At 44.8% G+C, this 15,487-nt stretch overlaps 1 protein-coding gene across 1 annotated transcript in view; it reads left to right on the forward strand.

Annotated features, from left to right (window-relative positions):
* LOC144161564 (uncharacterized) overlaps nt 1–15,487 on the forward strand; it is a 365,076-nt gene that overhangs the window by 100,406 nt on the left and 249,183 nt on the right. The window contains exon 2 of the mRNA XM_077692215.1: nt 14,623–14,698. Within this exon, the coding sequence (XP_077548341.1) occupies nt 14,623–14,698 (76 nt within the window). The remainder of the gene's footprint in view (nt 1–14,622; nt 14,699–15,487) is intronic.

Consider the following 15,487-nt stretch of genomic DNA (forward strand, 5'->3'; position numbering starts at 1 on the left):
GGCGCGCGCAGCCTGGCCGCTGACATGGCACATACCCACGTGGGGGATTGGCCAGGAATCTCCTCGTCTTCCTTGGCAACGGGGGGAGATGGGCGCGCGCTCCCTGGCCGCTGACATGGCACATACCCACGTGGGGGATTGGCCAAGAATCGGGCGTGAGAAGGGCTAATGCACCTGCTTAAAGGAGTACTGACACGAAATTTCAAAGCTGAGATCCGCTCTAGCAATCAAGTACAACGACAACACAAATAGGTGTCTGTGAATAAATGCATCTTTCTTTCTTTGTAGTTGTGTGTGTGTGTGTGATCTCTCTTTCGCGAACATTACCGAACCGCGCAAATTCAACTCGTGCATTCGCACTTTCACATTCTTCCCTTCAGGGAAATGCGGGGAATTTTTGTACACCATACACCTAATCGCCCAACAGGCAGAAGATTGCGAGGGACAATCCTGTTATACGTTTTTAAAGAAACATAATTACCATAGTCATCAATATTACGTTCAACAACAACATCATCATAATCAGGATATTTCTATTTACTTCTGGTGCGGAATTCTGAGTTTTAAGTGCGAATGCACTTCTTAAGCGACCCTGAATCACGCGTCCACCGCCGTCCGTCCGTCCGCACCACATACCCACTTAGAAGTCACGTATGAAGAAGTGCGTGCGTAATGGTGCCTCGCATGAAATGTCGCATATTGACAGTCTCATAGAGCCGTTAGCTTTTAACAGCTAAGCCGTTGTAAACCGAGCCTTTTTGCCAGTTCTGCTGAATGTCGTATGCCACAGGCGCACGACCAGGTTCCTAAACCTGCCGGCATCCTCGCCAAAACCAGTTTCCCGACCACCCATAGACGGCGCAGCGGTCTTGTAGGGGTGGGTTGCTGTCCTTCCCTTGAGGAGAAGGAGAGCAAGCCTCCAACCGCTGACATATTGGTGACGATTCGTATGTGTGAGAGGCGTCCGTATAGAGGGTCGTCGGGTCGTGTACGACCCGACCACCCTCTATACGGACGCCTCTCCCTATCCTCAACGACCAGCTCACGTCGCTACTGTTGCCCGCTTCGACAATGCCTTCCTCACCTCGGCAACTGTCTGCACAGCGTCTACTACCACGGCCGAAGAAGCAGCCATTGCCCTCGCAATGACCCAAGCTATGAGTCCCAGCATAACGATACTGTCTGATTCACAAGCTGCCTGCCGTCGTTTTGCACTCAGACGAGTCTCGGCTCTTACCCTGTCCATCCTTTCTCAATGCCCCACCCTCCCTCATGCCCGCATAGTGTGGACACCCAGCCACACTTCCCTCCCTGGGAACGAGGTGGCACACGCCATCGCCCGAGCTCTCCTTCACCGGGCATTCCCAGAAGAGGGCAACAATGCAGCCAGTATTACAAACTCCCTTGCGCCCATCTCCCAAACATACACCGACATCCTCTACCACTACAGAGCAACCCGACGCACCTATCCCCCTCCCCACCCTTCCCTTTCTACCGCTGACGCCCGCATTTGGCACCGACTTCAAACCAGGACTTATTACAATCACCTCCATCCCCACCACATATCCCCTACTAACTACCCACTCAACTACCCCCAATGCGATGAGCCTAACACCACAGCTCATCTCGTCTGGACGTGCCCCACCAACCCTCCACCACCCAGATACCCTACCCTTGAGCAGTGGGAGTGCGCGTTGCAGAGCTGCCAGCTCGAAGACCAGGAGGCCCTGATCTCTCGGGCGAGGATGGCAGCCGCGGCACGCGGCCTACCGGAATAGGATGGCCGCCCACAGCTCCTAACTCTTTTTCTCCCCTACCCCGTCCCTGCTTTTCAATAAACGTTTTATCTCTCTCTCTCGTATGTGTGAGGCGTAAAATTTGGGCGACGACCTCGCGGCCGTTCTTAAAGGGACACTGAAGTGAATTTGTCAAGCTCCCGTTTTTGCTTGGACTGCGTAGACTGGCTAAAATTAGCACACTTTTCATCGTTTATCCGGTTGACAAATCGGTAATTATTTTACAAAGCGCGAAAGAAGAAAAACTACCATGCGCGGTTTGCGGCGGCCGCACCAACTAAAGCTGTGACGTTAGGAGGAACGGGCACCGTGATTGGACGATGCCCAAGGTGAGCAACCAAACAAGTTTCGGTTTCGGTTTCGGTTCTGTAAAACACAACGGTGGCGTTGTTGGATGGGCATTCTCAATAACTCAGTAATCATCGTACCGCGCTTCTGCCATGTTATCAGCTGTGAAAATTTATAAAGATAAGCCTCCCAGGACGGCTTGGAATCGTAGCATTCACTAGCCGAGGCCTACGCAGTGCATGGACGCCCTCCGCGTACCCGCAGACGCCCAAATGTCATGCGCTTTTACCCCATATTTGGAGCTTGCCTCACTCATGCCTGTACCGTAAAAAGCGTGTTCGCACCAGGCCAAGGGTCTTTTCGTTCTGGCCGGTGCCCACTGCCCGCAAGCAGTCGGTGCTTATGGCAACAGCACGCCAACGAGAACTCGCTAGCGCGCCAGTGCCAGCCTGCGCGCGTTCTGTGAACTAGTTCGTGGAGCCATGAACGTTGCGGCCCAAAAAAGAGGTGAACTCAATGTAGAAAACATCGGCAGAAAACGAAAAAGTTGACTTACAAAAAAAAAAAGCACGTACCCCGCGGGGACTCGAACTCGTGACTTGCAAAACACTTGCGACAACACACCTAGCCCCCCAAACCACTAGGCCACGAGACCGGCTCAGCCGCCCTCGGTAATATAAGGTATATATTGTACAACACGTTTACACTTTTATTTAGTTTTGGCATTTCATGCAGCTTAGGTGACTATTTGTTGTATTGCGCTCGTGCAGTAAGCGTACCCCGAGTTTCCGCAATAGCTCACGTCTAGCAATGGCATTTCGTAGACGGAAAAGCGTTCGCAGATGCGTAGTCGTGCTGCTGACCGCTGTGGTTGTTCGCCCAGCGCAAAAAAGTGCTTCCCGCACCCTAGTTTTACGCTGTACAGTAAAAATATCAGTTGATTTTATTTCCCTAGTACCTATATTGACTTCGCTGACTCTTCTCCCGCCTTCAAGAGGCCTTATATTTTCCTACTGGCGTACCAGTCAGCGAAGCGTCGCATGTGCGCTTGTGCAGCGCTTGTGTGAAGCGACCTTGCCTTGGAGCTAGATACAGTGTACAAACTAACCAAGTAAAGAAAGGCACATTCTTCCATTCACAAACGTGTCCTGGCTTCGCTTCAACTGAGCAAACGAATTGCGACGACCCGTAGGCGGCCGGCGGACGAAACGCTGGGCCGACTGACTCTGTCTGAAGGCCGGGGAGCCGTGCAGTGGCGCAGCCAATTGCGAGCTCGGCACCTCCTGACGTCACACGAAAACGCCACAGAAAATGGGCGAGCGTAAAGAGAGGAGGACAGCATTTTCGAATTAATTTTTGTACTAAATAAAATCGCGTAAACGCGCCCAGAGTGGTCGAAACATGGCCTGGGGACTCCGGGCTACAATTTGCGCTAGTAATCCCGCAATGTTTACATATCACTTCAGTGTCCCTTTAAACAAGCGCACGTTGGCGTTCGAGCCGCTACAAGAGAACCACAGCTCTGGTGTTTCAAAAGATTTCACGCTGGGTAGAATTGGATTAATTTTTTAAATGCGGGGCATTTCTTAGGCTCGCGATGTCACTCGTCGATGTTGTCGGCGCCGTCCACACGCTCACTGCGCATGCGCGTCACGTCGAGGCGCAGGTGCGCGTCTCTCCCCCGTACCTTCCTCGCTCTCAACAACAGGTGCGGCAGTGCGGGAGGAGCGCGTGTACCCCGTGCGCTCCGTCGCTCTCAACAACAGCTGCGGCGGTGCGGGGGGAGCGCGTCTGTGCGCGCATGCGTCGTAGCTATCCGTGCGCTGCGTCGCGCTCAACAGTAACGGCGACAGGGCGTGTACACTTGATAACGGCGTTGTGGGTGCGTGAAAAGTTCGCGCGCTTGTGTACGGAAGTGTGCGCATGCGCGTCTCTCCCCCGTACTCCTCTCCCTCGAATGCGGGCGGTGTGTATATAAGCGGCGGAGCGCACGTTCGGAATTCAGTCAAGGGCGTCTTTGCTTGGCTTTCGCTTGACTTGACGCTTTGCTTGACGGCACCAAGCAATAAAGACAGACTTTAACTTTACACTCTTTGCCTTCGCTTCTCCTTCATTCAATAAATAAGACTAATAAAGACGAAATAACAATTAAGCATTCCCAAACCATACCCAATTACGCAACATTCACGCGATACTCCCACCACTCTGCGACGCATTTACTCGAGTTCCCCCCGTGGGAAGATGCGGGCGGGTTTTTTAATGGGCTTGGTATCTCGCTGAAGTTCCTGTATAAGTAATAATCGTTTAAGAAAGTTTGTTTCTGGGAACATTTTGGCAATTACACTGTCATGGGTGGTGTAGGTGATAAAAGGTGCCGTTCGACAGCGAAGGGGGGGAAGAATTTTCAAATGTTGAGGGTAAAATTGCTTGTGCGCAAGGTTATGCATGCTTATTACACACCAGCTTTCGTAATTTTACATGAGAGCATGCGTTCTTTTGTTTGCGTACTGAATTTTCTCCTTTAACGGAGTGAAAATAAGGCACCGCACCTACTAAGCTGAATTGATTGTAGCCGTTTGATGTACGATTGTGCGTTACCCACCGCAGTGGCTCAGTGGTTAAGACGTTCCGCTGTTGAGACCAAGGATGCGGGTTCAACCTCGGTCAGACTGGTTGCTTTTCTGGTGAAGGCGGAAAACGAAAACGCCCGTGTGTCGACATTTGGCGCCTGTTAAAGATCCTCAAGTGGCTACCCAACGGCTACCAGACTTCTGGGAACATCGTAAAACTATTATGGAGCTGTGAAGCTGGTTGTTTTGTGGACGAGGAGGTTTTAGTGTAAAGAAAGAAAGAAATAAAGAAAGAAAGAAAGAAAGAAAGAAAGAAAGAAAGAAAGAAAGAAAGAAAGAAAGAAAGAAAGAAAGAAAGAAAGAAAGAAAGAAAGAAAGAAAGAAAGAAAGAAAGAAAGAAAGAAAGTTTATTTCATTCTTTGCATACAATACACTTTTACCATCTGGGCCCTTAGCCAACTGGATAGTACCCGGGCCCATGCAGTAAAGGCTTGATGGAATTGCACGCGGGTGAAACATTTCAGTGGGAAGTCACATTACACACATCAAGAGAAGACAACACTGTAAAGAAATGCCGCTTGGCTACGATGGTAATACATACTTTCCATCACGAAAGAACTCGTTTACGCTTCTCGTAAAATTGGCGTTAGTTTTAATATCTAAAGGCAAAACATTCTCGATTACAGCTCCAGAAAACGCCATACTACGCTTACCATAATTATTGTTGATAACAGGGAGGTTGAAACAAAGGTTGGTTTGATTACGTGTTTCTCGATGTGGCCACTAAAAACAGAATGAGAGAACGAAATATTGTTTTCTTATATATTTTTGACCATATAAGCTAAATTGTGGTCTCTAGCATTTCTAAGTGGCATAATGTTTAAGCCAAAGAAAAGTGGAGCGGAACTGTCGTTTACCCTACTAAACGTTATAATGCGGAGCGCTCTCTTTTGTAACAAGATAACACGGTTTATGTAGGAGAAGTATGTGACCCCCCATGTCTCAACACAGTAAGTGATATCACAATAAAATATAGAGCGGTATATTATTTTGAGAATGTGTAATCGAAAGTAACGTCTAGTCTAACTAGAACGAAGCAAGATAGGGTTAACTTGTTACACATGCATGTTATATGCTGCTTAAAACTAAGGGCAGAATCTAGAGTCACGCCTAATTATTTGTACTCGTCAATTTTTTTGATCAAAATGTCATCCATCTTCAAGTTTACTTGGTAGGATTGAGTTTTAGTGGGGCTAGAGAATACCAAGTAATTTGTTTTGGATACGTTCAAGGTTTTTTTGTTAATGAAACAATGCGATACTTTCGTGAGATCGGCATTGGCCTTCCTATCAAGACACTTAAGTTCCTCACCAGAAAACAAAAAAGCAGTATCATCTGCATACATAACTGTGTTGCCATGCTCTAGTACCAGCGGTAGATCATTTATACATAAAGTAAATAATATGGGACCCAGCAGCGAGTCTTGAGGGACTCCAGAAGTAATGCAATCAACACTAGAGTCAGTTGACCGAATTTTGACAAACTGTGTCCTACCATTTAAATAGCTGTGAAGAAATTCCTTAAATATTCCCCGGAAACCACACCGCTCCATCTTCATTAGCAAAATTTCATGGTTGATCATATCAAATGCTTTCTTCATATCAATGAAAATGCTGTTCGCGTTTAACATTGAAAGCTTTGTTTGCTGTCTCGCTCAAAGTTTTAACTGCAGTGGCTGTTGATTTGTTTGCGCGGAAGCCATGTTGACTTTCAAGTAGTACTTGATGTTTATCTAAAAATCGAATGATACGCTTCGCTAGCAATTTTTCAAAGAGTTTATTAATAGCGTTTAGGGTGGAGATTGGCCTGTAAATATGGTAATCATTTACATCTCCCCCTTTGTAAATTGGGACAACCTTAGCCGTTTTCAGGGCGTCGGGATGTACTGCTGCATATACTGCCACATTAAAAATTGTAGCAAAATGTACCCGAAGTTCCTCAATGTGGTCTTTAAGAACAGTGATAGAAATGTTGTCTGGCCCAGCAGTTGTCCCTGCTGACATGGCCTGAACTGTACGAATGATTTCTTTCGAGTCTATTTCTTCAAAAGCAAATGAGTTAGGCACAATCAGCGGAAGGCTGGAGACGGTAGCCTGTGATCTGAATTTTAATGCGAAGGTGGGTCCCACTTTACAAAAGTGTTCATTTAGGTTACGTGCCACATCTTCTGAAGTCGTATTTGGTGGCACAACCTCCGGTACTGTTTGGCATCAATTTTTTCATAAACTGAGTCAATCACTTTCGACATAATTTTCGGTGATCCCTTGTTATGTTCTATAAGATTAGTACGCTTTTTTGTTTTTCTGATCAACGTTAAGGTCTTATTTTGGAAGGATTTATATTGGTTTTTGTGATATTCCCTTTCAGGGAACTTTTCGTGTTTTCTGAACCACTTATCCTTTGCTCTAACTACAACAAGTACTTCTTTAGTTGCCCACGGACAGATAGGTTTTGTAAAGTGCACCTTCCTATCAGCAATGGTTTCTGTAATACGTGAAGTAACAGTGCTAACAAGGCGGTTATATTCGGAATGGATGTGAGAGGCGTCATTCATATGAAATTGTAGGTTCAAAATTCGTTCTGATAAAAGAGTGTGGTCGACATTCATAATTACGCGCTTGCCAACCTGATGTTTAGGCACGGGTACTTGAGTAAGAATGAAAACAGGGAAGTGGTCAGTAATATCGACATCAAGAGCACCTGATACAGTGCAAGGCGGTTGAAAGTTGCAAATGATGTGATCCAGTAGTGTAGATGAGGAACACGAGACTGAGGTGGGCTGGTTGATTTGATTCAGGAATTCAAATAATTCAATTAGGTTTTTATGAGGATAACTGCTATCGTTCAGGGTATCAATATTAAAATTTCGACATATAACGGCTGCTCAATTGCGGGAAGATATGTACTCTAGACGAGGCTCTAGCTATTCAGGTAACTACTAACTCGGGAACTTGGGGGGCAGTAGACGACGGCAAATATTAGCTTGGATTCAAGCTGAATGAACAGAAAATTGTGAGAATCCTTGTATTGGTTAATAAAATCAGGATATTCTTGAAAGTTAATCCTATTGTATACATACAGAGCAACGCCCCCTCCGCGAAAAGGTCCTGAACGTGGCAGAGACACAAGCGTATAATTTGGGATTTTAATGAATTCTTCATGCTTTAACCAAGTTTCGCTCAGTGTAATTATATGATATAAAAAAGAGTGGAGTTCTAACAGTAGCAGAAGGGACTCAACATTTTTGGTTATGCTTCGCACATTACAATGAAGTAGTTTAAAATTCAAAGTGCCCTTGTATGACGCATTTACCTCTTTGACCGAGAACATCTTGTTGAACATTTTTGCACTATTCGCTTAAATAATGAAATTCAGATCATCATCAGAGGCCACGTGCACAATCGGAGATTTCTCGGCCTTCCTTACTAAGATTCGACCGATTTGCACCCACGAGATTTTGCACGCTTTTTCTTTCCGTCGCTGTGTGGTCTTACCAAGGAGAATCTTGAGCTCAGGACACAGATGTTAGTTTACGTAAACTGGCGAGTCTTCTTCAAAATTAAAGTTAGTAGCTGAAAGCCTCTTTTTCTTTGACATTGCCAGCACCTTGTCGCGTGTTTTGCATGAGAGGAACCTGACGACAATGTTACGCTTGCTCTTATCCTTTGTAGGCACACGATCTACAACGTCGATGTTGGAGGCTGATATCTCAATCCCAAGTTTGTCTCCCAGCGTCTGTACCGTGGTCTCAAGACACTCCTTTGCAGTTACAGGCAATCCTTTGATTTCCAGATTATTTGTGCGGCTATCCTGTTTAGGTTCCGTCATGTCCCTTTCAGTCAAGATGATTTCTTGTTTCAGAGTAGCGTTTTCTGGTTTTAGTTGTTCATAGCTAGAACTGAGTGCCCTGAGCTGGCGGAGAAGAAGCAAGGTGGTTGACGTTAGACGGACAACGTATATTAACGGGGGAGATGAATTACAAGATGCGGAAAGGAACGTTCGACTAATCTAGTCCAATGAGTTAGTCCAAAGAGTGAATGTCCTAAGAACAAAAATCCTCCTTCAAAAAAGTTTCTGCTCCCGTGTGGGTCCCTGTCGGTGAGTGGCTCGGTGCGCCGGGCTCGATGCCCTTGTAGATGCCGGTGCTGCGGCCGATGAACGACACGTCGGGTTCGGTCCGGTTGCTTCGTGGCCGGTCTCGGTTGAAAGTTGTCTCGTCATCAACGGGGAAGGTCTGGCTCGAAGCGGAGTTTCCCCGAACGTTCGCGTCCGGCAGGTCGCTCCCCGAACCGCGTTCCTCCCTCTCTCCGTGCCAACCCCGTTTTCTTCCTCTTCACTTCCATATGGTGACACGGAGCTGTTGCCCGTGTGCTCACAGTTACCGGAAAAAGGATGTGGTGAGGACACCGCAGAGAGAGCGTTGGCAGTCTACAAGGCCAGGAGAGAAATGTGGCTCGGCTGAGTCTCCTGGGTGATCGCGCCGAGCAGAGAACTCGCCTAGAGCTGCGTACCTCCTGCCTTCAGCTTGTCCCACCGTTCCGCCTCTTCTACTTCCTCTTCCTTCTTCCCCACGTGATCCTCGTGGGCCACGCCCGAGCGCTTCTTGCACATTGTTTACAAGTTTGGAACCAGTGGTTTGTGATTGAAAATGTGTGTGGTTATGAATTGTTCACAATTAAAAAATGACGTTCATGAGAAGCGCGTCAGGGTCATGTGAGCAGGCTTCTAACGTTGACGTGGTATGTTTGAAGCAAGGGACTAGTAGTTCAACCCACCTTCCACAATCAGTAATTTTTCAAGGTGGAAGCCTTTCGAGGGTATTTGGCGTTCCTATGGTGCTCCGCATTACTAAGCTGCTCACACGTCCATTTGTAATGACACAGTAGCCGGACCGAAATCGCCCTCTTCAATATATTGACTACTATCTCTTTTACTGACTCCGCTATTCGCGCAAGCAAGGTGTAAAATGACATTCCAGAACACTTACAACGAAAAGGTTCGCTATTTATTTCGCATTTCCGTTCGCACCGATAGTTGCCCGAGCAATTAGAAAGTGGCACTACGTGCAAAATCAAGATATCGGTTCCTATTTACTGATTGTACAACTAGTGCTATGAAAGAGAGGGGAAAACGCCAAAGTATAGCTAGGACCAACGAACAACATTCCTGTTCGTTGCTATCCCCAAGGAACACTTGCGGAACTACAGAGCCGAATTGCTAAAAATCATTCATAGGCGTACAAATATTATAGTAGCTGTTGATATGAAAGTAGTTTCTCGCTCAATTGTTCTGACCTGACAATTCTGTTCCGGTGATCGTTTTTAAAAACAATGGAAAAGTCTTTTTGTACCGATGGGTAGAACTAGTTACACGAGAACGTAGCTATACTTCGAGGAACTTCAAGACGGAAAGAGGACAACACACCAATGTCGCCACAAGACATTCTCCGAGCGTGGTCATGCTGAGCATTCTTAGAAATACTTTTGAGAAATTTACGATTGAAACAATTGCTCTTAAAAAAGCCCTCAACATTAACCATCCCAGCGTTGAGTGATACATGTGTCAAGTTTTTGTCTAGTCCACGATGGGGCATTTCTTGCATTGGAGACGTTAAAAATAGTAAAGACGGTGCTTTCCTAGAATTCTGCAACGCAGTTTGTGTTTCTCAAGTTTATTAAGTTCCGCACTAAGTGGCAGCGTTCATAACAAATCTTCAAGCCTCATTCATAACTGCACCAAATTTTCGTTATCACAGGGAGAAAAAGATAATACTTGGTTTTAAAACACCGAAAAATATTGAAACTTAATAGATCGTTTTATGAGCATGTCCTGCCTACAGTTTTGTAATTGGTCAATAAAACAGGAATTTTTTTTTAATTACCATAACCAGTGTTTTGTAACCTTTGAGAGAAAGAAATACCCGTTTTGAACAGCACACGAGTGTTTCAAACATGTGGTACTTAGGTTGAACACTGTATATTGGCAACATCACACGCTATACGAAAAGCGGTAAAGACAACTAGAAATAAATAAGAAATTTCATGTGTCTTCAGCAATTAGAGCAGGTAACTACTTATTCTTTCTTTTGTGATTTTTTTTTTCTTAAATGATTACCAAGCATGGTGATATAATTTTAGAAATGCTGATAAGATTTCTCTCCATTGGCGCTATCTATGACTGCCAAAAAGTTTAGTTATCAAAGTGAAACACATTTTTCTAGTAGAAGTATTGAATGTATTGCGCTCTTAAGAATCGTTCTTGTAACCACCGCAGGTTGCCCAGTTTGCTGAATAGTTAGTGACGTTACCTTGCAGTCGTTGTTTTAGTTACCTACTTCGTATAGTGGCAAACATTTCATACGTTACAGGATACAAAATTCGCGTAACATTGTCTTCTGGTAAGGCTGCTGCCTCGCAGTAATACATAACCAGCGTTATTTGTTTTTAAGCTGTTTTTAAGCTGTGCAAAGCTGTTTTTATGCCGTGCAAAGCGAGTTTTGTTTTTTCAAAGGCACTGGAAACATTTGTGGAGGCATTGTTTTCAAAATACCAAGTTATCATCTTCCTGCACACAGCATTTGTGACATCACTTCACATTGCTGGCTCAAAAGTACATGGCCGTATGGGTTACTGCCTGAATAGAAATCATAAGGGTACTTTTAATTTCTTTAATCAATTTAGAATTCTCGGCAACAAAATACTTTGCCAAAACGTTACGTATACCTCAACCGAACACCAGATTACACAAAACCACCAAGAACACGCGTGCAGTAAATTTAATTATCTACACGTCGTGTTCCTGAAAGACACTGTTTTCAAACTTCGCCGATGCTTATCGCGCGGCAATAACTCTGAAAACTACAAAACTAAGTCTATTGCAACTGTTTCCATTATCAGTATTGGGCGTTTGCAAAACACTGTACTGTATATTTTAAATCAGTGCATAACTTTAGCGATGTTGTGAATGGGTTATCTGCACATGACCATTGTTAATTGTTGTTTGAAATTTGTTTGTAAAGTATATGACGCCTACAGTGTCACTGGTAATTTTGGGCACTAAATGTTACATCAGTGCAAGGTTCACTCATAGTCGCGGGCTCAAATACACACTACTTGGAAACCACATTCACAACATCCTTTGGGCTGACATTTAAAAGCTCAAGTTTTGGAGGCATTAGTGTTTAAATCGTCAATCCCAATAACTTCCTCACCTGACTAGTGGTAAATGCTTGCAGCATAATCAACGTCAGGCGAGGGCCACGCAGCTCCCACGCGATGTTTTTTTGTATTACCCCCATCGCCCAGGCGTCTTCCACATCTGATGGTTTTTTTCATTATCATTTGCCTGCACCCTCGCCGGAGGTGGATGGTAGTCTGAACTTTCTACAGAACAGTAATAAATGGCTTGAGTATATAGTAGTTTTATGGTTCATGTGCAAGAAGCTCGCATTTTCTCCTCTGCCTCTGCTTCCACATGTGCTTGGAAGATGGTTGGCAGACAGATATGTTTATGTATGAGGAAAACAAGCATACGTGCTCAATTTTTTTCTTACACTCACATCGGGAACAGGAGTACACCGGCCATCTGGCACAAGCGCTGACAAGACAAATATCTTACCGAGCGGAGAGCGCCCTTCAGTCGTTGGAAACTCGCGTGGGCGATGGGGCTCCTGCTCTCATGTGTTGAACGCACTTTCTGAGACAGAGAGGGCACTTTTTGTGTGAATACCATAAGTGCACAAACACTGAAATATATTTTGTCTGTTTATCACCTGAGTCAACTGCATGTCCACGAGACAGGGCAAGGAATGGCGAACACGAAGTATACATAATCTAGACATTTCCAAACCACTCTTTCAGCGTTTAACAGACCTTCGGTGTAGTTGAGGAAAATATGTGTATACAGCCGACTATACAAGCGTTGTTAAAGTTAAAATGGTCATGAATGTCAAATAACAGTTTATTCAGTCAAACACTACTACTTATCGTTAACAATGGTACCAAATTTTATCGCAGAATCCAGAGGAGTATATCAGATACTAAAGAAAACATGAGAAGCAGTGTTGAGTCTTAAGCCAATTTCGACGATTTAGCTGGGACGTAAACAAAATATCGTCACAGGAGCCACTGCCAAAAAATATGACTGAGCAACTGTAGTGACTTTATAGTTCTTTTTGATTGTAATACTTGAGTGATAACGTAACGACTGAGAAGGATATTTCAGTGCTCGCTTTTATTCCCTCACGCTGGCCGATATCACGTCATTGTAGCGCAATATGTGGGAGTTTGGTAATATTTGTCGCGTTTTTTTAGGTGGCGGAATACCTTAAAACCGCACAATGTCCATCCGTGTTTCTGCGCATGGCATTTACAATCGAAAAAAAAATACACAGGCACCGGCAGGATTCGAGCCTGTGTCGGGTAGACCAGAGAGAGTTAGTGCCAGTCGTCTTACCCATTTGGCTACGACCGTGAGTTAGTACCCGAGATCCAAGCGGCTTACTCCCTCGCCTGTACTGATGCGGAGTACCTTAGGATCTCCCAATATCCGTCCGCGTCCATCTGTGCACACACCACCAATTAAAAATCAAGGGAAAATTGATATGAGCCATGAGGTGCAGTTTCATTTGGGGAATAATCAAGGCGCAACTCACGGATCAAATCGAATGGCGGTAGAGGCGCAAATCGGATATCACTCGGGCCGCAACTTGGACATCATTTCGAATCCTCATACTGCGCACCCTGGCCATCCTCCACGGAGTGGAGATGCTGGCATTTTTTCTTTAAAAAACTTCCCTCGAAGCTGAGTAATTTACCATAGGATACTTCTTTCACATTGAACAAATTTGCATTATGTCTTCATGGCCCCATAACATTACACGTTGGATTGCTTTTTAGAAATCAAATGAAAAGAAGCAACGTGTTACAACCGTAGTGAAGATAGGCAAGATAAAAGCAAACACTGAAACAAAAAAAAAATGTCCAGGAGCCCCATGCACAACAAAGAATCATATGTCGTTCCTGACGGCGAGCCAAATATGCAAACGCGGGAAAATGTCATTCCGGAAACCTCCCTTGCATTGATCACTCGGGGACAGGGAGAGGAGGGAAAGAGAGTGATGGTTAGATATGCAGAGTAGACAGCGTGACACCTTGCGGGGGCGCCACATGACTGCCGGATTCGAACAATCATTGCAGCTAAGGGAACCGATATCCTACGAATGTTTCTTGACTGACCACTTAAGGGGAAAGTTGTGGTTATTTTTTTGTATTTTCTAATAAACGTGCCTTAAGAATTCAGGGTCCATTTTTTGTTAGTTTGGTTAAGTAAAACCCGACACTAATTTGGTTTTAGCTTATTTTCTGTTACTAAGTTGCGCTATCAAACGTTCGCATAAAAATATTACCATTGCTTCCGAAAGAAAGCTGAGAGCAGCGCGAACGCTTTGTAACATCAAAACTGCATCAAAACCAGGTATAAAAGTGCGTCAATGTTTCGCGAAAGTGCATTCAATTGATGGTCAAACCTTCAACGACCCAAATCGCAAAGCAAGAACAAACCCATGCGACGACTGTTCCCGCACTAACTAAACGCATCTATGGACAATCTAAATGTTTGCCGATAGGTGTTCTTGGGGTAAATATACATTCTTGCACTCCTTTTTCATGATTTGTGAGTGTGTTCTTTCATCCATAACCGTTTCTTTTGCGCAGTTTTCAACTAACTGTTTTGACACACTGGAAACCCGAATACGCCTACACCCGAATACGCCGTGTGTCCCGAGATCTTGTTATAATTTTGTAGTTGACCAGCAGGTCTATGGGTAAATGTGTAATTTTTTGACAGGCCGCCATCGGACCGAATAAAAAACGTTCGCTTTAAAACTACTTCCTTCTGCTTTCGTGCAGGCTATGCTTTATCTTCAAAATGGGGCACAAGCAAAGTCCATACAAAGTCCCGCATTACAGCCTTTAGTATCAGAAGGTGAGCTCACAGTTCTTGTGGAACACTTGTTTTTCTGTGTGTTTTTTTATTTATCATTCTTAACAACGCATGCTCTTTTTATGTCCGTTGGTAAATTTGATTTGGTATTAGAATTGTGCCTTTAAAATGGAGTTCACTCCGTGTGGTGTGACCAGGGGCGGTATTCACTAGTTTTGTCCCTTTTGCGTCCCTTTCAAAAGTGACCCTTTTGGCGAGCCCTGATTGGCTGAAAGCAAACAACCGGAAGTGACATAACGCAAGCGCGAAAAATCTACTGCCAACGTTCATAGCTTATCCGGAAGTACGTCACGATGAAAGGGACTCAAAAGGGACGTTTTCAAAAGGGACAGTTGCGAGAATACCGCCCCTGTTCTTGTTGTGCTCCATTCTTGCTTTTTTTCCCTTCTTTTCTGTTAAAAGTCTAGCAGCTTTCCACCAACAAGTTAGCTAGTTGCATACTAACTTCAGCACAAAGAAACAAAGTGCAAATTTTAGGTTACAAAAGTTTTAACCAATTTTAAACATTTCCAAAACCAAGAATTTATCTTTTAATATCCCTAGTCGTTTAGAGTTTGAAATGCTAAAAACACCAACACAGTGTATTGAAAGTTCTCTATTAATGCCACACAACCTTTTTGTCACCATACATTATTCGCGATGGTTATTTGCAGAGTACTACAGAGCTGCTGAGGCAAAGGAGCTGAAATAGTTTGAAATTGTATGTTTGGCAAAATGGCGTACATGGTGCCGAGGCTAAAGGCGACGTAAATGTCGCCGGACTCGACCTCT

This window comes from Haemaphysalis longicornis, unplaced genomic scaffold, assembly GCF_048455015.1.
Source record: "Haemaphysalis longicornis isolate Haplotype H1 unplaced genomic scaffold, Haemaphysalis longicornis Haplotype H1 scaffold_12, whole genome shotgun sequence".
In the NCBI taxonomy this organism is placed as follows: Eukaryota; Metazoa; Arthropoda; class Arachnida; order Ixodida; family Ixodidae; genus Haemaphysalis; species Haemaphysalis longicornis.